Source organism: Orbicella franksi, chromosome 15, assembly GCF_964199315.1.
Source record: "Orbicella franksi chromosome 15, jaOrbFran1.1, whole genome shotgun sequence".
In the NCBI taxonomy this organism is placed as follows: domain Eukaryota; kingdom Metazoa; phylum Cnidaria; class Anthozoa; order Scleractinia; family Merulinidae; genus Orbicella; species Orbicella franksi.
The window spans coordinates 18,236,167-18,263,062 of NC_138159.1; the positions used below are offsets into that span (position 1 = coordinate 18,236,167).

The following is a 26,896-nucleotide window of genomic DNA, read 5'->3' on the forward strand; positions in this document are numbered from 1 at the left end:
TGTCGACAACCTTCTCGTATTTCGTGTAGATCACGTTCGTTTGTCGCTCCAACGCTTCGATCAGTTTCCCGTAACCGCTGTTCCCGAGGAGTTTGAACACATCGGCGAGAAGCGCCTTGCTGTCCACGTCTCCTGTCCGGCGCGCCTCTGTCACCTGATCCACGAACCAGGGGAAGATCTTTCCCGGTTCGTAGTCGATTGTTCTGAAAACTCTCGTGACAACAGCCGCATGGTTCACGTACTACAGCAGCAGAGGGGCGTACACCAGCATCCGTTCTGCAGACAGCGCCCCCACGAGCTTTCTCCCGTCTCCGCGCTGCCTGCCCGTTCTCGCCAAGTACTCTTTCATGTGTTCCGGCACAGCTTCAGCGGGAACCTGCTTGTTGTAGAAGAAAGGGCACATCTCCTCGAACTTTGGCCACAAGCGCTCCGGGATCTCTATGTCGATTTAAGCGAAGCCGAACCACTCCCCGGCTTTCAACCGGCGAATCAGAACTTCCGCCGCTTCCGCTTGGCGGTCATCGCTGTAGTACTTGACCTTCTCCTTCCCGCATGGCATTTCTCTCAGCATGGTCGAGAGATAGAGAGCGCTGGCGTCGAAACCGAGAATCTTTTTGCAAAGACGCGGTTCTTCGAACTGATGCGACCTTATCCGTGTCACACCGGCCTCGTGCCGTCTTGTGAAAAGCAGGCTCGGCCCGCCAACAACCGCCCTTTTTAACATTTCGTAAGCCTCTCTGCCAGGGCTATAAAGGTCTGCGCCGCGCTCGATCGCTTCCCGTAGCAAGTAGTGCAAACTGACCCCGGGGATGCTCACAGCGTCTTTCAGAATGTCGATTCCTCTCTGGGTGTAGAAGCTTTTCATCTTTTCCAACGCCTCGAGGCCGGGCGCCACATCAAGATTGTTGTAATAACACAGCCAGTCTTTGAATGTGCGCATAACCTTTTCTTTGAACAGCCGCTGGCACCCCTCCCACTCTTCCCGCGTTAGAACGTAGCCGCCCTTCAGCTTCGAATACCAGGCCTCGTATTCAGGGAGCCCGGGGTAATCCAACTTTTCGTAGGTGTTGAACCATTCGTAGGGGAACCACGATTTCACTGTCTTGCATCCGTAAGCTTTCACCCATTTGTCATAGCTCGTCCCCGGGCCGAGATAGTTGATGATGTCGGGGAAACGGGCCCCCCTGGTGAGCAAGAACATGACTTTGTTCGCCTTTTTCGCGACCCTGATCTTCTTTTCTTTCTCAGCAAGAACGCCGGCAAAGTAGTTTTTGATCAGATTGAGGTCATAGGTGCCCGAGTTGAACCCCAATATTGGTACCTGGTCGCACCATTCGCGAATTCTTTCCCACTGCTCTTTTGGAAGCAGGTGCACGTGGACATCCGTGGAAGGGACAGCCGTGGTATTGGAACACCGTCATCGTTTCGTGGTTGTACCCGTCAACAGGAGAGGCCTTCATTTTTCCATTTCCCCGCTTTAGCCATCTCTCGCCCCCATGACCGCACATTGCGTGGTGGATGTGGATTCCCCGGTGCTTCGCTTCTCGCTCCAGCCACAGAATCGCTTGAACGGATGCTGAGCCCTTCGGGGGGTACATCACTTTCTCGAAGGCCGTCAGGGGCGCTTCCACTTTTGTCCCCGGGAAATAGATTACCGCTTTTCCCGCCTTGCAGGTTTCGTGATGCCGCTTGAGATTGCAAGCTTGTGTGAATCTCTGTCCGCAATGAGTGCATGCATATGTTTTCGCCAGCTTCGTGATGTCTTTTATCAAGAAAGCGTGGCCTTCGTAGACACCTATCGTCAAAATGTTTTTGATTTAGGGGTTCGGATTTGTTCTTAGGCGCCAAACCACTTCTCCGTCTCGAAGACGCTCTGGCTCGTAGACACGTATTCCGAGCCAAGATGAGACTAGCGAGCCCTCATTCAGATGGGCTTCCACCTTGTCAAGCTCGTCCAGAGACGTTTTTCTGAAGTTCGGTGGAATGGTCTTGAGCTTATGGAAACTCTGGGCCAGTCTTCGAGCTTCTTTCGTGCAACGGTCTGCGCGCGCCCCTCGGTGCACAGCGAGGCACCGCCATAGGCTCAGGTTGTCTTCGAACGTGTCCAAAGTAACCATCGCCCGGCCATGGGCAAGGTTGCGCAGCCAGTCAGGCAAAGGCCCTGTTCCCACCAACGGCTGCCTGTCAAGCACAACCTTCAAGTCAACGTTGAAAAAGCTTTCAAAAACCCACTTCGTGCTGGGCCTTTCAACTCTTTCGTTGTCGAGACGCAGTTCTTCCTGGCGGATGAGCCATTTTTCCGCGTCTTCCAGTTTGTTGAACCACTGTGAGCCCTTGGGGTTCGAGTAGTACACGATCACCGTTCCATCCTCAATGTTGCGCAACTGGTACGCGAAAACATGCCTCAGATAGAAGGACGTGCTTACTCTTTCGCGTATATTCGCCATAAAGTCTGGCGTTAGGTTTCTCCCCAGACCTCTGATGAAGCGCCATCGAATGAAACGCCGGCCTGTGCTCTCTTCCCCTTCTTTCTCTGCGTCATCGAACAGGTCCAAAATATCCTTCTGAAAGTCTGACACTGTTCTGATTTTCCGCGCAGGGAAGGGGTCGTACTCCCTCAGAAGCTCCTGCGTTTTTCTCGACTTTCTTTGGCGTGGAGGGGCTCTTGGCTGGTAAGGCTTCGGAAGAAGTGGCTTTTGCAGATGCGCCTGCGTTTCTTGAGAAATTGGTTCATCCAGCACGTTCTGGACAATCTTTCTTACCGCTGGCGCGTTTTCTGCAAGAAGTTCGTCGAAATAACGCAATACCGCGGGATCAATTTTTGCGAGTTCTTCTTCCAGTCTTTCTTGAATGTTGGAAGACATAGTTCCTTGCGTTATAACCGAAGGTTACATTTCTCTAACTGCTGTGTTTCTTTCAGCTCGCGCAAAACAAGTTGAAAAATTCTATTTGCTTTTTCCCGCTTGCGGTTAAGCCGCATTCTTAGCGCGTTACCACCGCACGGCTTGCAGAGAGAGTAGCTGCACAGAAGGCCGACTCCCCAGACTCTGCAGGGCTCTGGCATTTTCATTCCTTTTTTCAGCTGATAGTTGTGCTGCCCGCAATAATCCCCATAACAACGCTTTCCGCAGCTTTCTTTCCGGCCCCACGTCAGCCACCCACACTTGTTTGGCGCTCGAGTCATCCCGGCTCGGGCGGTATAACAGCCGGCTCGCTTGTTTCTAATATGACGCACTCCTTTGTTGTGAAGGGGCCGTTTGTTGTGAGTAGTATAGAGGGAAGTAAACAAATACTATTTCTCAGAGGGAGCCTTATTTCACCGTTTCGCAGTCTCCAGGTTCAACCGGCCCGAGCTTGTGAGGGCCGGTCTTGATGGTGGGGGCTGCGATAAGGTGAAATAAGGCTCCCTCTGCGAAATGGTATTTGTTTACTTCCCTCTATACTACTGGGACTCTAAACTAATTCGAAAAGACTTTGGTTTCCAATGATATGAAGAGAGGGAAAATTTTTGAACGATTGGTTATGAGATCCCTGGCCGAAATATAGCCTCTCTTTAACTCACTTAGTGACTAGAAAGTCGCCGAAACAGGGCTACGCGGAGTGTGAATTTGACAAACTTTTAGGTCGATTTTACGGATTTCGGGCGATATTTCCGAGTCCCAGGGACTCTAAACTAATTTGAGAAGGCTTTGGTTTTCAGGGAAATGGAAAAAGGAAAACTTTTTGAACGCTTGGTTATGAGTAGTCTGGCCGAAATATAGCCCCTCTTTAACTTACTTAGTGACCAGAAAGTCGCGGAGACCGGGCTACGCAGAGCGTGATTTTGACCAACTTTGGGTCGATGTCCTGGAACTTGGGCGATTTTTTCAAATCCCAGGGACTTTAAACTAATTCAAGGAAGCTTTGGTTTTCAGTGAAATGGACAGAGGAAAAATTTTTGAACGCTTGGTTAAGAGCAGTCTGGCCGAAGTATAGCCATTTAGTCACTAGAAAGTAGCCGAGACTGGGCTATGCTCAGCATGATTTTGACCAACTTGGGTCGATTTCCAACATATGGACGATATTTCCGAGTCTCACAGACTCTAAACTAATTCGAGAAGACTTTGGGTTTCAGTGAAATGAACAGAGGAAAACTTTTTGAACGCTTGGTTATGAGCAGTCTAGCCGAAATATTGCCCCTCTTTAACCCACTTAGTGACTAGAAAGTCGCCGAGACCGGCCAGGGCTACGCGCAGCGTGATTTTGACCAACTTTGGGTCGATATCCAGGAATTTGGGCGATATTTCCGAGTCGCAGGGACCCTAAACTAATTCGAGAGGACTTTGGCTTTCAGTGAAATGGAAAGAGGAAAAATGTTTGAACGCTCGGTTATGAGCAGTCTGGCCGAAATATAGTGACTGGGACTCTAAAGCACTCTTAATATCGTGACTTCATTTTAAAGCTTGTCTCATATTCCATCGGCCTTTTCTGGTTTATTTTTTATTTAATACCATCGACATGTCACTGAAACAGATTATGACGCCTTCCCTGGCCGCAAGACGAAGAACCCTAGTGAGAGTATGTAAGGAATGCTAGGAAAATTTCCTACCATTTCTCTGCGGTACTTACAGTAGAAGCCCCGTGCGTCCCGTCATGTGATTAGTATTTTATGGGAGTTCCGCTTTTAGGCTTGGCTGAATCTATAATATTAGTCTTGTACTTGATTAGAATCGGAACCAAAAACATTTTCCTAGCTTCCAATAGATTTTAAATTATATAGATTATCATTCCTTTTCCAATACAATACAATACAATAGCAAAATACAATACAAGTTCATTTAACAAATAAAGAAGCCTAAGCCTTGTATTACAGTGTGATAAAACACGATGGGCGTTTGAAAAAACGAGGGAAATGTAGAAAACACGAGCCGCAGGCTAGATTTTCTCGAGTGTTCTCAAATGTCCGGAGTGTTTTATCACAGTGTAATACACCGCTTAGGCTTCTTCATTTGCTCTATGACATAGAGGTAATGTGGCGAAAAACAATCAAACAAGCTTTTTCTATGTTTTATACTCTGATAAAACATGGGTTTTTGACCAATCAGAGCGCGCGCAGGGTCCTATCTATATTATAATGTATAGTTCGCTTAGCTATCCAGGTGTGACATTACACAATGGAGTGTCGACACACCAACTAATTCACAGGTATTCCACATAAATGAAAAATAAATTTTAAATTATATATTATAACATATGAATTAAAAAAAATAATAAAATTTGGAGAAGTGTAAGCAATGTCGTAAAATACAATCTAAAAATAATTACACATTTTGCAACAGTCCCCGGTTAGAAATTCAACGGTTAAAGTTATCGATAATTTTTATTATAATAAACGGGTGCCCAATTTTACTGACATATCGGAACATTTTAACTGATCACCAGCCATTGAGAATCGTGATCGCATGACGAGTAATTAGCTCTTTTTCCTTTTTTCCAAAACCAATACTTTAATAGTTCTTACTTAGGACCCATTCTCATGGGACCGAAGAAAAAATTTCCCCCAAAAAGATCACATTATATTCCCCCTAAAGATATGCAAAGCTAGTAGTTTTCCGCTGGTAACACAGCTGAATTTTGCTGCATTTCCACATAGTATCAACATTATCCACTTGTCATATTTTTTTTTCTTTTTATTTCCGCTCTCAAGTAAAATCTTAAAAGCGCGTCGACGGTATCACGTCAGTATCTTTGAGAAATGAACGACGAAAATATTAATGTCTTTGATACTGGACATCTTGTGGTCGGTTAAACAAACAATTTACCAGCGTCCTGCATTAATCACTCAGCCAGCCGGCCCAAATTAGGAAATCCTTTTCTCGATATCACCTGTTTTAAAACAACGAACGGCAGGAAGTTTGTTTAAGTTAAAAATATTCGGTGTTTAGCCAGGCATGTGAAAGATTTTGGTAAAAAGAAATAAGAAGTTGACACCGGCTAAAAATGTATACTGAACGTTTCGGCTACCACTGTTGCCTTCTCCAGCAAAGGTAAAAATGCAAATGTCTAACAGCGTCCTGCTTGGTATATGTAGACAATGTGTGATAAAACTAAATCACGTCTCGAAGGAGTAGGGTATTCTTAATGACTCTAAAAATTCTTAATGTTATTGTAAATGTTTGGAAGCGCTTTGTGTTTGTTTTTAATAATAGCTTTCCAATCCCGCATAAAATGCTAATCGTCAATTATGGATTAGTCATTGTCGCCACGCCAATGACCTGTCAACAATTTCAACACTCTCCAAATCTATTTGGTGATTGTGGAGCATATGGTGTCCATATGCTTCTCAATCACCAATAGATTTGGAAAGTGTTGAAGTTTTTACCAAAATCTTTCAGTTCGTTTTATTTTCGCTACAATAATTTGTGCGACGAGTTGAATATTTTTCTTCTCAAAGCTATCGCGATGAGGCGTCTTTCCCGTGAACATTTCAAGCAAGGAATCGTTCATTGCGGATTGATGTTCATCGGAGTTGTTATACTACAGGCTAGACCGAATGGCGGTTTTTTGCAGAGCAAGACATCGCTGGCATCAAGTAGGTGTTATTTGTCGATACACTGTATCCGCATCTGCAAGCAACAAGTTCATATTTCAGCCATAGAAAACTTCCTATAAAATGCTTCTTATGCAAGTTTCATCGTGGGTATAGTATTTTTATTCTATCGCTCACTCGGAAACATTGTTCATGAAATCTTTCTCAAAGTACAACGAATGTAGGTCGCTTACAAGTGAACCAGTGCTAATGTAGTTTACTTTAGCAGTTTGCTTTACTTTGGCAATTATCGTTTTCATTGATGAAAAATATCGGAAAGTATCAGTCTGTGACTAGGATCAGTGTATTTCCTGCAACAGGAGCTAGCGCTTATTACGGGCCATGATATTGTATAGAGCCATCCCTTACCAAACCAAACACTATTTTAAATGTATTTAAATACTATTTTTAAGAACTGTTTTTAACCTATTTTATGAAATAGATTAAAAACAGGGCGAAAAGTGTATTTTTAACGTAGTTTTCGACTGCTTTTAATGGTGTTTAAACCTGTTTAAAACACTATTGAAACAAAATTTGAAATGTATTTTGAAAAGCTTTTAAAAATATAGTTAAAATTCCAAAACTCGAAATCCTTTGCTAAGTTTAAAAATATAATTAAAATAGTCTGTAACTACTTTAAAAATCTCTCGAGGAACACAGCATTCGGAATAAAAACAGGACACAAATCGTTTTAAAAACAGCTTTTAATCTGCAAGACTATTTTAAAACTAGTTTAAATGACAATTTTAAAAGTATTTTATACAAAATAGGTTTAAAATAGGTGCAAAATTATATTTTTAACATATTTTTCGACTGATTTTAAAGGTGTTGAAACCTGTTTAAAACACTATTGAAATCCACTGTCTCAAAATATATTTCAATAGTACTTTAAACAGTTTAAAAATTAAAGTGGATCATATATGAAAAAAATATGTCAAATACAATAAAACTATATGAAAATAGCTTTAAAATAGTCTTGAAATGGCATACAGTAATATAGTATAAAACAGCGCAAAAATAGCACAAAATAGCATAAAAACAGTATGAAAATACAGTAAAAATAGTATAAAATAGTACTAAAATAGCATCAACTAATGTGAAAATAGCTTAAAAATAGTGTCAAAACAGCATAACAATAGTGCTAAATAATCTTGAACTTACATGTAACTTTGCTCTAGCTGTGAACAACACATGACATGCTAGAAGTCAGTGTAGGGCAAACTCAAGCTTGATGGGGGTGCTTGGCTCTACTTCTTTCTTTGCTTGTATAATAAATGTAGCTCTACGCTTACTGTATCTGTATATGAAAAGCTGTAATAACAGTTGAGGCTGCAATAATATATTTTTTTGTCTATAAAAGGCTAAAAGTTACTAAAATTTTAAAAACCAAAACATTTTTGAGTGCACGGTTATCATCAGTGCTACATATTTTCTTTGTTAAGAAGAATTGCAAACAATGTAAAGGAGTCAAAGAAACATGCATGTATCAATGCCAATTGAGAACTTGAGGCTAAGGGTCAATTACTTAGTATAAAACATCCTCTATATCACTCATTTTAAGGCTAAATACAGGCTATTGACTTGTACCGGTATGCTATGTCTGCAGGGCTGTCATTAAGGGCTGTTAACCATAACACCTGTTACGGCTGAGTATGCTTGATTTTCCCTTGATGCTATGGGTGAAATTCCCTGCTGTTTAGAGAATTCACCCACAAAGTAACAAATTTTCTATGGGTGTGGAGAATAAGGCTACAGGTGACTAACAAATTAATGACAACCCTGGTCTGTACATGGGAAATATATACATTGTAATTAAACGTACATGAAGGACATGAAGTACATGCATCAATCACTTCTAATCAAGGGAACCCTTTGGCCAATTTAGAGAGTACAACTCATTATGTGTGACTTTTGTACATTTAGTAGGTGATGATCACGTCGTGCAAAGGTTTTGTTCATCTTTCGTCATTGAGCAATGTCTGAGGCTACAATTAAACCCTGCATCATTTATGTGGTCCATGTTACAGTTGCAAGCAAGTTGTAGGTTTGATTTTGAGTCATGGACTTGTCTTATGAACATGTACATGTACATGTGCATATAGCAATTAAAACTGTACCATCTTTTTGGGCCTACAGATATTCAGACTATGAGTAGTCCCGGCCTCTTTCGCATAGTCTATTGTGTGTGATGCAAATGAAAACCGCAAGAAAAAATGTTGATTTTCTTTCGCGTCATGCATGAAGCATGGACTAAGGGCCTCTTCATATGAGCCCGGTAACTGGACACTGTGTTGCAAAAGCAAAGCTATTTTGCCTAAAAAGTTTCAGCCTGGTTACCCGGGCTGGAGTGTTCGTATGGGAAAATTCTCATCCTGGTTACCGAGATCTTGGATGCAAAAATCGAGATCTCAGTTACCCGGCCAGCCTGGCTTCTCATACATATATGAACACATCAAAATTTTTATGAAAGAAAGAGTGGTGAGGCGAGATCTCAGAAACCGAGCTAGGCCGGTTGACCGGGCTCATATGAAGAGACCCTAGGCCAAAGAGGGAATACTTGTAGTCTTAGCAAGCAGGGCAGGGAAAAACAAACATCCCATTGCCTGGGGCAAGTAAATTTTGCTCTTGGGCAAGTGAAAACAGAAGTTTGGAGGTCTGGTAAGGTGGGCAAGTGAAATTAGCCTCAGTACATGCAATCTTGTGAATAACAATTTCCAATCAAAACCTATTTCAAAACTTAAGACTACATGCAAGATGAGCAAAACAGTGAGTTGAAAGCATGGATTAATTTAAAATCCAAGCATACTTTGTATCTGACACAACAATATTATTGTGCCACTGTTAGTAGTTTCTTTCACCTAGTTTCATAGTACCAGTAAACTCATTTTGTTATAGTCTATCACTTACTATAGATAGCAACTAGTAAATGATGTAGTTGATAAAAGCGTGAACCTTGCATGCCCATTGGGCATTAGTAATATTTTAGTGGAGCCAACTGAAAACTGAAATAGACTGGCCCACTGTGCAACTAGATTTCATTTTTTTTTTCCTGCCCTGGCAAAATGAAGCTTAAAAAACCAAAACCACTTGCAGTAAGTTATAGGGAACCCAAGCTGTCACAAGTCAAGGTCTTGTGCAATTTGAGGTAAAGTTTTACAAAAACTACAGTATTCCAACATGAAGGAATTAATTAATGCATACCATGTTCCTCTTAAAATAAACTTTGTAGCCGCAGTGTATGTAATATATAATTGATAATATTATTATTTACAAGTTAACAAAAATTATCTCATCAAGTTGTAAGGTTCATTCATTTCCAACAAGAAACAACTGTACTTTCACTGATGTGGCATGACTGTAGTAGCTACGTATAGCTTCCTTTCTAACCCTAACTTTAGTTATTTCCTCCTTTAAAAATTTACCAACGATTGCAGAATTGCAGCAATAACTTCGTAACCAGAAGGCAGTTGAAAGACCCCATCAGACTTGCAGAGACTTTGGCCCTAACAGGGCAGCACCACTCTCCATCTCCTGTTTCTCAAAGCTGAAAATAAAAACAAAATTATTTATTGCATGTTATCATGTTAAGTCTATAAAGTTGCCTTTCCACTTGAACAAAAACAAACTGTTTGATTCAACTTCCACAGTTCGCACTTTAATTTCCCTACGAAGAGATCGATCAGTTTATGCCATGTCAAGATAGTAAAATGATCACAATGGATGAGTAATTTACGGCTGCACAAAAATGGCATACACAGTTGTACATTGTAAACATGTAACTGCCATATAACTGATCATACATGTATATAAAACAGTACCTATAATTATGTAGACTGGACGAAGAACAATTCAAAATTCAGATCTATGTTTCATAGGCAATCATCTAATTCGATAAAACAGCTGATGTGGTTACAAATATGTTACATGTACTTATATGAACATGCATCTCTTTGAATGAAAGACACACCAAGACAGAAGATGGTCGGCTTACCTCCACGGCATTTCCTTGAGACATTACCAAGTTGAAATCCATCGCAAAGGCAAATCATGGTCGCTGCACCCACGAGTCATATGATTCGGTTCGGTCCCTTAACTTTTCGTCCAGTAAAAGGTAAAAAAAAACAAACAAATGAACTGTTGCACTGGTTTTAAACAGCTGGAACGAAACCTTCGTTTTACACAACAATTTTGAAATGGAAACAAGTCACGTGGTCACTCGCATGATCTTTCACGCAATCACAGCTGACCAAAATGCTCGCATCAGAGTATTGCATCGGCGGGTCAGCGGAAAATCGACCGGAAAATCCGTTTGCGCCAAAAGTTACGACCGCCAACACGAAGCAAGAGGAGTGCTACATTGGATATAGTTATTAGCCCAGGATTTTTAACGGTACGTTATCTGTTTATTTTATCTGCTTAAACTCCATTTTTTTGTTTACAACCCTCGTAACTTTTTCAAGCGTATTTTCAGGTATTTTACATTGAGACATACGCCAGTTAAGTTTCGCGGGTAAAGCTTGGCGATTTCTTGTTCGAAAGATGCGCCAAATGTTCATTCATAAAAGAAGCTTTCTCTTAGATGTATGGCTTTGCTCCAGACGTAACTAATCGCGTACCAAATCGAAGGTTCGATTAAACGAACTTTATCGAAATCAATCGAACTTAATCGAACGATTGGGTTCGAACTCTCGAAGAACAAAATTGGGGCATTCGAATGAATCGAATCGCACTTTGTTGTCGTGCGAGAATGTGTTGTATACATGTTCATCTATTAACTAATTGCATGCTATAACACATGAAATCCAAGCTTGAATCAAGCCTACCATGAACAGAATCCTTACATTTTGGCTGCGACGTTAGGTGTCACTCAACCTGCATTCGCCCTATTGTTTCTATCGTTAATTTTACTTTAATTATTTTCATTCTTCTATATTATGGTTCCTGTAATTACATTGTAGATTTCTTGACAAAAATGATATTCACACAAAGGGGCTCTGGAAAATGGTTGAAGGGACTAGTGATAGGGACTTCTCCCCATGCACATGTTAGTTTTGACCTTCAGTGGGGGATAGACAAGCATTCAGTGTAGTTCAAATTCACCAAATATTTGATTAGATGAATGCACTATATTTATGTGGCAGGTTGATATATATCCAAAAAATATGGCTAAGCACAACAAAGGTTCAGGAAGAAGAAATTACCTGGCAAGAAGAAGAAAAAATAATGAAAGACAAGAGGATGAAGTAATAAGACAAGGATAAAAACACAGAAAACTAGCTGAAGTATTTCGTTCTTTGCAAGAAACCGAGGCAGATGAAACAAGTTGGGAAAGATTTGCGAAATCAGCGTGATTTACCACGAAGGCGTTTTTATGTGGTCCAATGAGGGTTCTTTATTCTCTTTTGCTTGTAACGTTTTCAAGAACAAGAGAAAATTTAACCATTTTCAGAATAACCCACTAGGACATGAATGGATGGGTAAGTGGATAATGCAATTGATACATGTACATAATTAATCATGAAATGTTCCAAGTCCTGGTTCAGTAGTTGTTGTTCGCAAGATCTTGAAGCTTGGGCTCTAATTTGCAAGATGGCACACAAGCAAATGCGCAAAGGCCTCTGGGTGCTCTGAAATCTTGTTGTTGACAACTGAAAAATAAATCTTTTTATCATTTGATGCATTTTTTTTCTTCCTTTTCACTGGCCGAGAGCCCACCAAGTGACCTGTAAATAACTGCCTACAAATAATGGTCTGCTCATGCGTAGTACCGTCTAAATGTGTTTGCTGCAAATAATATTCTGCTCATGCGTAATTGGAACCAAGTTCTCAGGTGAAATAATTTAAATGGCAGATCACTTCCCTGAGCTGTGATTGGGTGGTCACAGATCAATTATTTGCGTCAGCGTTCAGCTTTGGCAAATAATTGATCTGCTTGCCACTGACAAATCATGATATTTCGCTCAACCTCATTCAATAATAATTATTATTCACAGTTATTGTGAATTTGATACATATATTTGTTTGGTTTTGAAACCAAACGAACGGGCGCTTTTTGCCAGCTTGCTGTGATGTTAGTAGTGAATGTCTCTTGTTAACAGATCGGAGCACAGATTCTTATAATATTAGCCTGGTCACAGCATCTGTCATTGAAACCAAGCAGTAAATTCAACGTAAGTCTGCTCATAACAGACTGGAACAACAACTTTTATCATTAAAAACTATTTAGACAAAAAAAAAAATGGATTTCTTACATTGTTAACAATAATGACTAAACTGTTGTACAAATATTAGTTCAAACCACTTTTGACCTCAAAATTAAATGACTGTAAAATCTGGAAAACTGTAACTGCTCATATGGGAAACAAGAAAAAAAGAATTGTTTGAAAGAACAAAAAAAAAAAAGGAATTTGGTTGTGAGATCTTGATTTTGGTGTACTTTGTGAGTGACAGCACTTTTGCAAGATCTTGAAGCATGTATGCCATGATGAGTGACCACAATAGGTAACTGGCTGATTACTACAAACAATTTTCTTTTTCATGTTCAGTGGTTGTCATTTCTTGTGATTTGTTTTGAGACCTTCCACATGCACACTGTGAGTGGGACACTCTTTGCCAAAATTATGTAAATTATGTAATCTTGAAGCGTGTACATGATGACTGACCACAATCAATAATTGGCCAATTACTGCAAGCAAGTTACATGTACCTTGAAATTTTCATTTTAATATTGAGTAGATGTGATTTTTTGTGATTTTGATCGCTTATTAGAAGAATTTCAGTCGGCATATAAATCTCATCACAGTACAGAGACTGTGCTTGTGAGAGTTCAAAATGATATTTTGAAGGCTATTGACAATAACAGATCGGTTATATTACTATTGCTTGATTTATCGGCTGCGTTTGATACTGTCGATCATTCGATTTTGTTATCTAGACTACAGAATCGCTTTGGTATTAGGAACACTGCTCTTAATTGGTTTCATTCGTACCTTCACTCACGCGAACAGTTTGTTTCTGTTAATGGAATTGAATCGTCAAAGAAGAATTTACCCTACGGGGTACCACAGGGTTCTGTACTGGGACCCTTGTTGTATTCCCTTTATACAAGTCCGCTGGGTGACATAGCCAGAAAGCATAGCATACCGTTTCATCTCTATGCAGATGACACACAGTTGTACTTGTCGTTTACGTCCAACTGTCCTAATCATCTATCAAGCTCAAAGATGGCCGTAGAATTATGTGTTAAGGACATTGGGGACTGGATGCTGCGCAACAAACTTAAGTTAAATCGGGATAAGACTGAACTTTTGGTTATTAGTTCTAAATATCGTCCACGACCACCCCTCGACTATATACGAGTTGGTGATGAAGTAATCAAGTCTAGTAAACAGGCCAGGAATTTAGGAGTTGCATTCGATCAATGTTTGGATTTCAAAGAACACGTTAAAATAACCTGCAAGAGCGCATTTTTCCGCATTCGTAGTATAGCTAAAATTAGGCGATCCCTATCCCAGAGTACTACTGAGACTATTGTTCACGCTTACATAACATCGCGTTTGGACTATTGTAACGCCCTACTGTATGGTCTCCCAAAGTATCTGATTAATAGACTTCAGCTTGTACAGAACTCTGCAGCTCGCCTTGTTACCTTGACTAGAAGGCAGGAACACATCACACCAATACTAAGGAGCTTACATTGGTTGCCAGTTCATTTTAGGATTATTTTCAAAATATTGTTGTTAACTTACAAAGCTCTGAATGGACTGGCCCCTGATTACATTAGAGACCTACTGCGATTTAACATTTCTGGTCGGACACTAAGATCTTCAAACAACAGGTTGCTTGATGAGCCTAGAGCAAATCTTAAAACGTATGGTGAAAGGGCTTTTTCCGTGGCGGCACCAAGGCTCTGGAATAAACTACCCCTCCAGATCAGGCTCTCATCATCAGAGGCAGTTTTTAAGGCTAATCTTAAGACTTATCTTTTTAAGCGTGCATTTGATTTGTAGTTTTTACTTTTTATTTCTAGCCTAATTGTATTATATAGCGTATTTTATTCTTAGGATTTTAACTTTTAGGATTTAGGATTTTAGGTTTTTAAAGAATTAGGATTTTAATTTTAAAGTATTGTAAAGCGCCATGGACAATTAGTGGAAAATGGCGCTATATAAATGTATATTTATTTTATTTATTTATTTATCTTAATTCTGGTCTACTTTGTGAGTGATGGCATGATTTGCCATTAGGGGTGGCCCCAACCAATAATAAGTAATGTCAACCAATTACTTGGATCAATTTTCCTTGAGTTATTAGTTGTTGCTTTCAGAAATTTGATTGCTTCTGGTAAATTTTTAAAGTGATGACACTTTTGCCAAGACTTGTATATTGTACATGTCCATGCAGACATCGAAGAGCTTGAATTGCTTTCAAAATTACTTCTCCCGCCACCCTTTTGAAACATTGCGTGGTTATTTTTCTTGTATTCCTGCTGTACAGTTCGGGTTGATAACAGTGGGCGAAAAAGTTCCACTCGATAGCTTGTGCTAGCCCAGTGTGGTACATATAATATAGAACTTACCTGCTGTTTTCTAGATAAAATGTGAACTAAACCTACTACAGTTGAGAACCATTGTGTTTAAAGGTTTTGTATGTAAAGCTTGAGTGAAAAGAAACTACAAGCAGTTTTCAAAAAGGGGATGCAAATTATGTTGATTGCGTTATAAATTTCCAGTGGGCTAGATTTAGAAATAGTGCAAAAATGGTGTATTTAAAATCTGTTGTTAAGATAGACATTGCTGTTATTATTTAAAACTACTATTTAAATAGTGTACTCACCTGGTTAAAACTTAAAATATGTTTAAAACAGACTGTTTTGGTTGTATTTTAAAGCTTAATATGAATTGCTATCTCAAATAGGTTTTAAACTTCCTATTTAAAACATATTTTATGCTCTTGACCTGTCAACTACATTTTAAATACCCTATTTAAAGAGTATTTTAACACTGAAAATTTGTAAAATACTTTTTAAACCTACAACCATTGCCAATATAACTTTCAAAACAGGCTTTAACTAGAATTTTTAAACTGTTTGAACGAAACTTTTGTAGCCATAGTATTAAAATAGATTTTAAATCCCCTATTTAAACCCTGTTTTGAGCTCAAACTACGTTAAAAACAGAGTGAAAATCATTCCCAGGTCATGAAATAGGTTCTAACTATACTTGAAATACATTACAAACAAGAAGCAAAATTTTGAATTTTGTACAAAATAGCACAAAAATACCCTATAGTGACTTCAAAATACTCTTTAAATCATCAAAATACATTCAAAACAGTTTAAAATCAGTTTAAAAATACAGCTGGTTTGGTAAGGGATGCCTCTTGATAGAGTACAAAACCGAAACTAGCGAATTATTCAACCAATCATTGGAATATTATTAAAAGGGTAAACCTATTTTTACCATTATTTTTCCTTCAGTCTAAAAAGGGAAAATGAGGCGAAAGAACACATCCCCGATTCCCCGTGCCCTTTAATAATCTTTATCAATCTATTTGGCTTACTGTATTTTGCGAAACGAAACGAAACGAAACGAATAAACCTGTACCGTATTTTGCGAAACGAGCTCTTCGAAGACTATCATATGGTATGTAACTTACTTCTTTCGATTCGTTAACACTCTTCGTAGATAAAACTCGATGCAGTGATGATTTTTGAACAAAGAGTTTGAGCCAAAAGTCAGAAGCGCGCCGTTTCGCAAATTACAGATTTGTATTTTGCGAAACGAGCTCAGTCTTCGAAGACTCTAACGATATGACACTTTTCGTAGATACAACTCGATGCAGTGATGATTTTTGAACTTAGAATTTGAGCCAAAAGGTTATTGTTATTATTATTGTTTCAGTTCACTCTAATGTGCTCTAGCGTTGCCATGGTTTCAAAGCGTACACCATTGGGCTAATGGCTAAGAGCCCGTTTTGTGCAGCAATCCCTGGTTAGGTACAGTACACCGGAATACTTTAAAATACCAGAATTATTTCCCATAAAAGTTCTAGTCCTACTCTTCATACTACCGTATTTATTCTTCAGTTTTGGAGGATTTCTCATAGTGTTCATAAATGTGACGGGCCTTCTTTCCTTTATGTGACAGTCCTGCTCTCCCGAGAATGACGTGAATACTGAACTCCGAACAAACTTCTTTATATAAATACTATTTAATTTTACTATGCTCAGCTCGATTAGGGAAATATATCTCTACAGAGAGCTGCAATTTACAAAAATGTAAAGGTAGAGGCCTTTGTTTGAAGATTTTCCCCTAAATTTATTTTAGCTTATTTTGACGCTCTAGTATGTTTCTTGCTTTTCATTTCGGAGCTGAGTTGCCTTTTATTTTCAGGATGTTTTATGATTTGTACCAAATGGCTATGACAATTATTTGCCCGGGTGCAAAATAATAAAGAAAGCAGCAGCAAAGGGGTAAACGAGCGACGTTTAGCAGTAAATGCCGCAAGGCAAATGGGACGGTGGAGACTTAAGAGCATTTCGTGAAATGCACATCAAGAACCACCAGCTATCCAGGTTACTAATTCATAGCTTGACTTCTCTACTAAACGGTCTTTTCTACACAGATACATCGGCAATGCATCCGTATGAACCAGTCGGTTGTTTCAAAGATAAAAGAAATCCACGCGCTCTTCCATTATCAATCGGAGAGTACTCTCTCAACGAGACAGATTTGGCCAATTCATTCGCCGACATAATTCAAGCGTGTGCTAGTGAAGTGTATGAAATTGGCTTCTGGTATTTTGGCGTGGAACATCGCCGCGAGTGCTGGACTGGGGTACACGGTGACAAGACATATAACAGACATGGGCAATCCGACAATTGTTTATGGAGTTATAGCGTGGGAGGTTATTGGACCATATTTGTTTACCGCTTTGTTGAAGGTTAGTTACCAGTTGATCACTTCACAGGAAATTTAGCTTCATGACAAGTCCGAGAGTCTGGGAACTTGTGTCATAGATTCGTATTAAAGAGCATGTCGTATAATGATGAAAGATTCTCCATGATTATTGTCGGATTTTAACCAGATATTTAATTTTTTGCCCTCTGAGATCTTTTTTCATTTCTTTTACCGGTATGGCCAAGAACTTTCTTTGTTTAAGCTATTTCAAGTTTCTTCCATGTGCTGCGAGGCGAAAGTCACGTTTCGCGTAATCAAACTCGGTCGTTATGTAATAGTAGATGTCGGCCGTATATGTCACGTTTTTGCTGAACGTTTGAACTCCTCGCATCATGAGCTTGAGCCGCTTGTGTGAACACTGAATTCTTTTTGTACAAAAATGCTATCTGAAAACGCCGCTTTAGAGCATAAGCCGATCACTTTTTAACAATTCCAAAATTCAGCAGTTTGGCACTTTTTAAAGATTTCATGTCATGGATTTTGTTTCTTGCAATCATCAGTAAACGGCAGTTGGAGCCAGTGGTCGTCATGGCAACCATGCAGCGTAACGTGTGGAGGGGGACACAGGACACGTGCTCGCACATGCTCTAATCCAGCACCAAAATGGAACGGAAAGGACTGCCCTGGGACAAATATCTCCACAGAGAGCTGCAATTTGCACAAATGTAAAGGTAGATGCCCCTATTTGAAAGCCTTTTTTTCTCCTTAAATTGATTCTGTTTGATGGTGTTTGTTGCTTCTCGTTTCTTTCAGCTGAGGTAGTTTTTCCGAGTCTTAAGAATACAAAGAAACCTCTCAGGAGTCCATCACTATGAGCTTGCAACTTCCACAATAAGCCTATGTCACGGCATTTTTACAGACCGGTCTAATTTCAGGCTTCTTTCCCCGCGAAATAGGTCAGTTCCGGTCTACATTAGCGCGCATTGATATGGAAAAAAATGGCGACCTCATTTTTTAAACTATTTCGGTGAAATAATGACGTCGGTCCTGTGCTGTGATTGGTCACTGAGGTTCCCACGGGGCTCTGAATTCGCGGTAAATTCAAACTTAAATAGATTGGTCTGAGCAAACGCCGTGACAGGAATATGGTCTTTAATACGGTCACCAATAGGGCCAGACCTGAGTGTTCGTATTATGTAGATACTCATAAGGAGAGTTTTGCCTGTATACTGTTTATATGCTTGTCAAGCATATAAACAATGAATGTAGAAGCAAAATCGTTTGTAATTCTTTCAGCAGAAATATTGTTACCACAGTAACCAGTTTAGAGTTTGTAAAATTCATTTTGTTTTCTGACCACAGCAAACTGTCATTAATGATAATGTATGACGAGTTCCTCTTTCAAAGGCATATAAACAATGATACTGTATTAACTATTGTACCATAGTGAAATAAAAGATGCAACGCTAAAATAATAATAATAATAATAATAATAATAATAATAATAATAATAACAATAACAATGACAATGACAATGACAATGACAATGACAATGACAATGACAATGACAATGACAATGACAATGATAATGATAATGATAGTAATAATAATAATAAGTAATAGTAATAGTAATTGGACCGAGTGGAGTGCAATTTAGGGAGTAATCGCACGAGTAATTTCAAAATCGGACAAGCGCGAAGCGCGAGACCGATTTCAAATTACAAGCACGATTACTCCCTAAATTGTACGACACGAGGTCCAATTACTAATTAATCGTGTAAACAACAAATTTCGAAGAAAGAGAGTGAGTAGCGCATTCCACAGCTATAGGAAATACTAAGATGAAATCCACCAAAGCTCGTAATTGTGCAAATCAAGTGGGTATCGAATTACAGGTATCCAATTACAAAAAGTTCAAACTGGATACCTGTAATTAGACACCCACGTGATCGCGCGCCGATTACATGACAAATAGGCGCGCGGAGAACCAATCACGGTCGAGAATTTTGTTATAGATACGATAATAACAATAATAATAATGATAATAATAATAATAATAATAATAATAATAATAGTACTGATAATAATAATAATAGTAATGATAATAATAATAGTAGTGAAAACAACAAGTTAAATCAGACCTGTTCGAGTTTAAAAAAAATAAAACACAAAAATATAAGGTAAAATACTTCTGTCAAAAAATTCGTTTTCATCATGGCGTTGTTCCATTTCTCTCTTTATTGTGTCTAACCTCTGCAGGTGGAAATGAAACTTCTCATGATCAGAGCACGGGGGAATCCTCTTTGCCACTGGTAGCGAAGATTGTGGGCAGCTCGCTATTGGCTTTGCTATGTTTAAGTGTGGTGTTTTGGTTTGCTTTGAGATATCTTAGAAAGAGTCGGTGAGTATGAAGAATACTCTTTGTCTCCTTTAGATTGCAATGCTAAGAAAAAGTTAATGAATGGACAGGGCTGCATAATCTGTAATGTGATTTATTAACACATGATGGGACTGAAGACGGTCACCTACCATCGTTTCTTGCACGTAAGAAGTTTATTTGAGTGAGGTGTAAAGTAAGCCATAGTGCAATGAACAGTGCAATGAACAGTACAATAGTTGCGGTCTAGATCACACAGGTAATACCAATCGCAAATAAAACAAAGCAAAAATAAATATTGATCCAATTCTCGTGCTACAATTTGACTTTTTTCAAAATACTACCGACGACAGAAGACGTTCATTTACATTACAATATGCATCGCCTTTAACAGTTTGCATATCGGACTACCGCGATTTTAAAACATTTTTTATATTATTTCTAAGATTTTGTGATATTGTGTTCTTCCCGTTATTTCAACACATCCCCAGCCTCGGCATTTAAAATTTCCCAGAAAGGTACTCAAAGAAATTTCAAGAAAGTATTCTTTAGATGATGTTATCTTAGGAAGGCTTGAGCTCTTGATTCTTATATAGACATTTTTCAGGTCTAATTCAGAACTCTTGGATCCGTGGGAGGTCCTTTTTGATGACATTTCCTTGCATAGAATCATCGGAGAAGGAGCGTTTGGGAAAGTATACAGGGGCGAGCTTCTAAACGAACTCATGGAGGTTGGAAAAGGAAGGAAATCTTTGCAGCATAAGACGGACAAGGAACAACAGCAAACGAATAAGGGCCTGACCGTTGCTGTGAAAATGTTACAAAGTAAGATTTGCTTTTGTCAGCTTTTTAAAACCTATAAATATAACTGTATATAGCTTTTTATTCTCTCCTCTATAGAGGTTTCTGACATGTTCGCGTGCAGGCGCGGGTGTACAAGGTATAACTATCAGTTCCGGAAAAACTACCTTTTATCTATGTAGCTAGACAACTCGCAGTATAGACGCATGTCAAAATCGTCTGATATACGTTTCTGACACTTCCTATAAGCTTGGTTTTCGGTTTTTCCCTCATTCTTGTTGGTTTAAACGATCTTCAGATGAGTAATCGCTGCAAGTTTTGTTTTTGCTCTCCTAGATGGTGCCACAGAAGAACAAATTCAAGAATTCCTCGAGGAAATACAGCTCATGAAACAAATCGGGTATCACCCGAACATATTGAATTTATTGGCCTGCTGTACTATGACAAGTCCAATGTTCCTTGTAGTGGAGTTTGCAAAGAACGGGGATTTACTTCACTACCTCAGGAAAAGAAGAGAGCAGGTACTATAAGATAACTGAAAATCTCACTCCTTGTTGGTAAGTAAGTTTTGAAAAACCTACTGACCAACTCTTTGTATTGTTCTTATTCAAACATGCGTAAATGAGAAAGATAAGGCGCCGTTGAACGGATACAGAAACATAATTACGATCCCTCAAACAAGTTGCATTGTTTTGAGCTTCCTTCCTTCCTTTCCTTCCTTCCATCTGGTTGATTAATCATAGTTTTTTTTTTTCTTTTTTTAGGAGGTGGGGGGGGGGGGGGGAGGGGAACGTGCAAACATTTTAGAAACAGTTTAATTCTCTGAGCTTGTTATACAACAAGGTCAAATGTGAATTTTCAAGAAAACTTCTCGCCAGTATAACATAGAAAGGTTGCCCTAAATTATATAATTTGCCTGTACCCATTAATACTTTTAAGCGCATGGAGAGAGCCAGATATTGTGAAAGTACAGACTCTTGCATGTCGAAGAGATCTCCTTACACGTCATAGAGCTTAATTCTTCTACATTGTTTTACTTTTAAGATCAAACAAGCTTTCGAAGCGACGGGAGAAGCAGCGCCCCACCACGGCTCAAGATGTCAAAACATAGAGGTCATAAATGAAGGGAGCTTATATGACGTTAAGTATTTACGTTTAATTCATTGTATTCGCTTTAATTTGCACCTTCTGCAGAGAAGGGAGACGGAGGCAGTTACTGGTTAGGGTGCTGGTCTCAAATTATTTAATCCACTGAATGCCTGAGATTTTAGACCATGTACTTGGGCTTGATGACTATACTAACTGCTAGATTTGAGAACCTTCTCGGCTCGATTTTTGTAATGAGACTCGTATGACTGGACGTTCCTCGGCTGTTTAATAACTGAGCGTTCGTTCCAGTTAGAAACTATTTTGATTGGACGCATTTATTTAGACGAAGTAGGCAGCCACACTGAGTTTACAAAGGGACTACAGTTGATAAAGAAAAAGCAGCCTTTAAATAAGGGTTGTTCCCTTTTCAGTGTACCAGCGACAAAAACAGATGTGCAACAATCGCTTATCGGAGTATTCGGGATAACAGTGGACCAGAAAGGGATTTCATGACTAACAGAGACAACTTACATGACGATGATATTCTCACACCCGCTGACCTAATGACGTTCGCGTGGCAGATAGCGAAGGGAATGGTATGATTTAGATCATTAAAAGATCAATATGTTTGCAATTTGCAATATTTAGATTGATACTTTGACTTTTCCATATTAACATATCGCTGCTTCAAGTTCCTGCTGAAAGAAATAGCTTTCATTAACAATTTCTGTAGCAGTGACCAAAACGTCCCTTTCTTATTTTACACAGGAGTTTTTGTCATGTAAAGGATTCGTCCATCGTGATCTAGCGGCGAGAAATGTTCTCGTTTGTGAAGGCAAGCTGGTGAAGATAGCCGACTTTGGATTGTCGCGTAACGTGTACGTTGCGAAAGTGTACCATGCTACAAAGACCAGAAAATTGCCAATCAAATGGATGTCACCGGAAGCTATTCATGATCAAGTATTCACGACAGAGAGCGACGTGTAAGTTAAAAATATCACGTGAGAGGAGTCGGCGAGGTTTTTAATAAGCGGTTAATCAAATCCAAGTCAACCGCTGTTTGGGAAATCTAGTGATTTATATAGGCGCCCAAATAAAATTAGTTTTGGTTCGCAGTTAATCTTTGTGAATAATTTGGTGACAAAAGTTTGCTGGAGGCAAATTTTTCAATTGAGGTAAGGTGCTTAGCTTGATGGATGGTACTTATTTTCTTTTCTGCTTGAAGTTGTTTAGCAATGACCATAAATCTTATAGTGTCATGATGTCATTCATATCAACAGGTGGTCGAATGGTATTCTACTTTGGGAGATTTTAACAATCGGTGAGTAGCATTTCCACTTTCGCCTTGCCAGTTTGGAAGATATATCCTTTTGGCTTCCCATAGATAAGTTAATAGAGTATTACATCTATTTTTCCCTTCTTTTTTGTTTCTAGGTGAGACTCCATATCCTACCATAAGTAATCATGAACTTCTGGGGGCTCTTAAATCTGGATACAGAATGGACAAACCACAAATGTGCTCCGATGAGATGTAAGCTTTTTTTTTTTTATCTCGCCCCGTTCTGTTCATGAAATGATAACTGACACTTACCACTCATTCTCCCATCCAGGTATGAACTGATGCGACAGTGTTGGAAAGAAAACCCAACTGAACGGCCTTCATTTGCTGTCATCCGGAAGCAACTTGAACGGATGATGTTAAAGCATTGTCCTTATTTGGATATGGCTGACGCAAACTATAGTTACGCACCCTGTTATGACGTTGACACTGATAAAGGAACGGAACTCGAAAACACTGCCGTGTAACTTACATGCTGATTTGAGTGTAAGATTTTTCGACATGATGAGAAGTTGGCATTTTGTATATACGTTTCTCAGCAGCACAAGAAAATTTATACTTTTAATAGAATAAAATAGGGGGTTCGGTTTTTGAGTTTTCGTTCTAGACATATCAAGATTACTTTAAATTCAGTACAGTAAAAATCCCGACCCAAGAACCTAGAATTTTCCAGGTCACGCTGAACAGGTTCTTATCTTTTAGGGTAGCTTTTCACAATTCAGGTTGATTTTTGGTTCTTACTTTTTAGAGGAACACCAATACATTTCTATATTTTATTTCATAAAATATATAGATTTTAAATTGTCTGTATTGCACTGTAGCTTTATGGAAAACGTATTTCTAGTAAAAATCCAAAAAAAAAAATGTAAATCAAAGAAAACAGATGCAGAATAACTTTTTGTCAGAAGTTTCACTCTGAATTAAAATCCAGAATTTAGGCCATCAGTATTGGAGTGATTGCTTTTTTGTATAAGAAGCTACTTTTCTTGGCCATACTGAACAGGTTCTTATATTGCTGAGCATTTAAATGCCAAATTTCAGTCTGTAGGCTCTTAAATCACTAGGTTCTTATTTGCGGGTTTTTACTGGCCCCCAGCTTGCTCTGCAAGGTGATACATACGCATCTTGAATACACCATCCTGGAATTTATCACTCTCTCAGGGTGTCAGGAAAGGTATAATGGTAAAGTCTGTGTACGAGCCAAGTGGCCCATCAGGCCGGAGCTTATCCCGGTTTCCGTAACATGAAGCGACTAGGAGTATTTCTGCTCCATCTGGATGGGATGCTAGTCCATCGCAGGGTTACCCCCAGGATTAAGTTCACCGGTACCCATTTATACACCTGGGTAGAGAGAGAGATTGTAAGAGTAAAGTGTCTTGCCCAAGTACACAGCACAATGTCCCCGGCCAAGACTCGAACCCAGACCGCTCGATCCGGAGACGAGCACTACCCATGAGGCCACTGCGCCTCCCAAAGGTATGATAATAGAATGTAAAAAACACATGAATAACCAGTATTTGTATTAGTTCTTCATTTTATTCCTCTCAATCAGGAGCCATAATCGGGAACGGAGACCGTAAGCGCGCGCCATTTCTAGTATTGGGGGCTGTCCCCATGATATGGGACAATAATTCTATTTTTAGAACAAATTGCGCCATCGCCTGCGGCACACGCGCGTACATGCTGCGAGGATTTTTGCGGATGTGGCGCGGGGGAAATGGCGTCCGAAATTCCCGAAATGTTTCATGTTTTTCAGTTGGCCCACAACTCAACGCGTTTATGTCTGTTGGAATTTTGCTTAAGTATTTTCGTCGTAAGCTGCTCCAGTTTGAGTGAAGTAAGACAGTGTCGAATTTTGTTCCGCTGCAAGCATATATATATCGCTGACCAAATTGTGTTCCGACGGATGCTTCTTTTACATGAGCTGTACATTACTCCACTTTAAATTTCACATATGTTGAAGATTAACAGCTTTTCCATTACACAGCAAAAAACTAGCTGGATATATTTAGATATAGCAGAGCTTCAGGACTTCATAGTTTCCTTGCTCCTCTTGCCACACGCTTGCGAGGAATTTGCCAGTCTATCGCGACCGAAAAGTAAAACAAAATAATTACTAGTTTGAGTTTCGCTTAAATTGTAAGCAACGCGTGATGTTTCATCAAGGCCCAATAAGGTTACGTCCGTAGATACTGCTCAGTTTTATTCGTGTAAAAATCCAGTAAATTCTCTGTTGTCGATGAATGAGAGCGCCCGCCGATGCGTGTTTTGTACAGTCAGTAAACATGACAAATTGTACTTCCGCCGCACTTTCGTGTGAAAGCGTACATCGAACATATTACAGACAAACTTTCATTAAGCCACCATCCTTAGGGAAATTGTAAAATTGGCCACGGCCACTCAATATCGGTTGGTCATTAACAAAAGAAAAAAATAAGCTTATAACAACAGTTACGGCAGACGATCGATAAACTACTTACACACGTAACATTAAACAAGAGCCCTCTAAGAGGACGTGGTTATTGTATAGCGAATAACACAAGAGTGCAAAAAAAAGAGTTGCGGAGTTTTGGTCTTATTGCGAAGTATTGTTTTAAAATTTGAGTGCTTGGCATTAATGTCCTTTGTATTGTGAGCAACAATATACAACAATATACCTTTATACGATGCAAGGACGGGAAGACCAAGACCGGAACGGCAGTGCCGGGACACGGGAAGCTTTTGCGTGTTGCCAAAGACAAAATGCTTAAAGTTGTGTAATTTTCATATAGGACGGCGACGTTAATAGCTATAGCTTCATAAAGGCTTTTAATAAAACCAATGACATCCATCCCTTATAAGGGGTGGATGTCATTGGTTCTATTAAAAGCCTTTAAAGAAAGTACAGAAATATTATCCTGTTAAGCTTAAACGATGGTGAACAGACGACACTGAACTTACTCTTCTGTGTACACCTAATTGAAGAAACGTTGTCATGAAAAAGGCATAAACCAAAAACGATACAACAAAGTGGTTTTCTGGGAAACTTGCGAACTAAAATTAATTAGCATTCTTACGGACTGTGTGAAGGCATCAAAACGGATCTTGCATTCACTAACTGTTGCAAACTTAGGCATATCTCTAAGCTCTTAGCGTTCAATTTTCTTTTGTTTTTTTAGGTTAGCTACCTTTAGGAAGGCATGGGAATTTTCTATGATTTTCTAAATTACCACTTCGGGCAGCTGACCGATGATTATTAAATACCACGAGGAAAATTAAAATTCTTGAATATTCGTGGTCATGTGCACACTTTTTCAGTCTTCCCATAATTCTATAAAGTCGCATAGTTTATGGCTTGTACTTTTGCGCGGACAACGTTTCTTCAATCAGGTGTATATGTGAAGCAAACGTTCCTGATCAGTAGGTAGTTGATATTGAGAGAATCCAGAATTTCCGTATGAAGGAATTATGTGAACGATCTTTATATCGACCTGGTTCAGATACCTTTTTGTCAGCAGAGCGTTTTAGAATCGATCCTGTTTGTAACTGAAACAAATATTTATAGTAAAACAAACCTTACATTAAGTTCTGGTAATATAAGAACATGAAATAAACTTCAATTTGCAAATGTGCCTTTTATTTGCTCGATAGCTGCTTTCAAGGCACGTAACAATCGTATTTCCAATCAAAACCTTTCGGAACCTGCACAAAATCCTGCAAGATTCTTCGAGAACAATAATTTGGCACATTCGGTGATAGCTGTGTCTGCTTATATGAGAAAAAAAATTGAAAACGTATTCTAATCATCAATTTGCGTCACTTCGAAGAGCGTCGGGAAACGA

General features: G+C 39.3%; 2 protein-coding genes across 3 annotated transcripts; one reads left to right on the forward strand and one right to left on the reverse strand.

Moving 5' to 3' along the window:
* Positions 1-1,814: 1,814 nt before the first annotated feature.
* Positions 1,815-10,650, reverse strand: LOC145469441 (uncharacterized). The gene is made up of 2 exons (XM_081453163.1): positions 10,560-10,650; positions 1,815-10,112 (listed from the first exon to the last, which is right to left on the reverse strand). The coding sequence occupies exon 2, from the start codon at positions 2,862-2,864 to the stop codon at positions 1,818-1,820; it is 1,047 nt and encodes a 348-aa protein (XP_081309289.1). The 5' UTR covers positions 2,865-10,112; positions 10,560-10,650; the 3' UTR covers positions 1,815-1,817.
* Positions 10,601-24,925, forward strand: LOC145469437 (proto-oncogene tyrosine-protein kinase receptor Ret-like). 2 transcript variants are annotated; one of them, XM_081453157.1, is made up of 13 exons: positions 10,601-10,958; positions 11,710-12,045; positions 17,195-17,512; positions 18,030-18,200; positions 19,729-19,870; positions 20,454-20,671; positions 20,984-21,168; positions 21,692-21,787; positions 22,168-22,332; positions 22,505-22,719; positions 23,017-23,057; positions 23,171-23,267; positions 23,347-24,925. In XM_081453157.1, exons 2-13 carry the CDS (start codon positions 11,940-11,942, stop codon positions 23,540-23,542), a joined length of 1,950 nt encoding a protein of 649 aa, XP_081309283.1. In that variant the 5' UTR covers positions 10,601-10,958; positions 11,710-11,939; the 3' UTR covers positions 23,543-24,925. The 2 variants fall into 2 exon arrangements, with proteins under 2 accessions (XP_081309283.1, XP_081309284.1); XM_081453158.1 differs by lacking the exons at positions 10,601-10,958; positions 11,710-12,045 and adding an exon at positions 15,453-16,565.
* Positions 24,926-26,896: the final 1,971 nt, after the last annotated feature.

Bases quoted from the DNA above. Each gene is read 5' to 3' on its own strand.
- LOC145469437 (XM_081453157.1), top strand. From the start codon at position 11,940: ATGTGGTCCAATGAGGGTTCTTTATTCTCTTTTGCTTGTAACGTTTTC. The intron at 19,871-20,453 runs GTGAGTATGAAG...GACATTTTTCAG, and splicing joins AGATATCTTAGAAAGAGTCG to GTCTAATTCAGAACTCTTGG. The intron at 21,788-22,167 runs GTTAAGTATTTA...TTCCCTTTTCAG, and splicing joins ATGAAGGGAGCTTATATGAC to TGTACCAGCGACAAAAACAG.
- LOC145469441 (XM_081453163.1), bottom strand. From the start codon at position 2,864: ATGTCTTCCAACATTCAAGAAAGACTGGAAGAAGAACTCGCAAAAATT.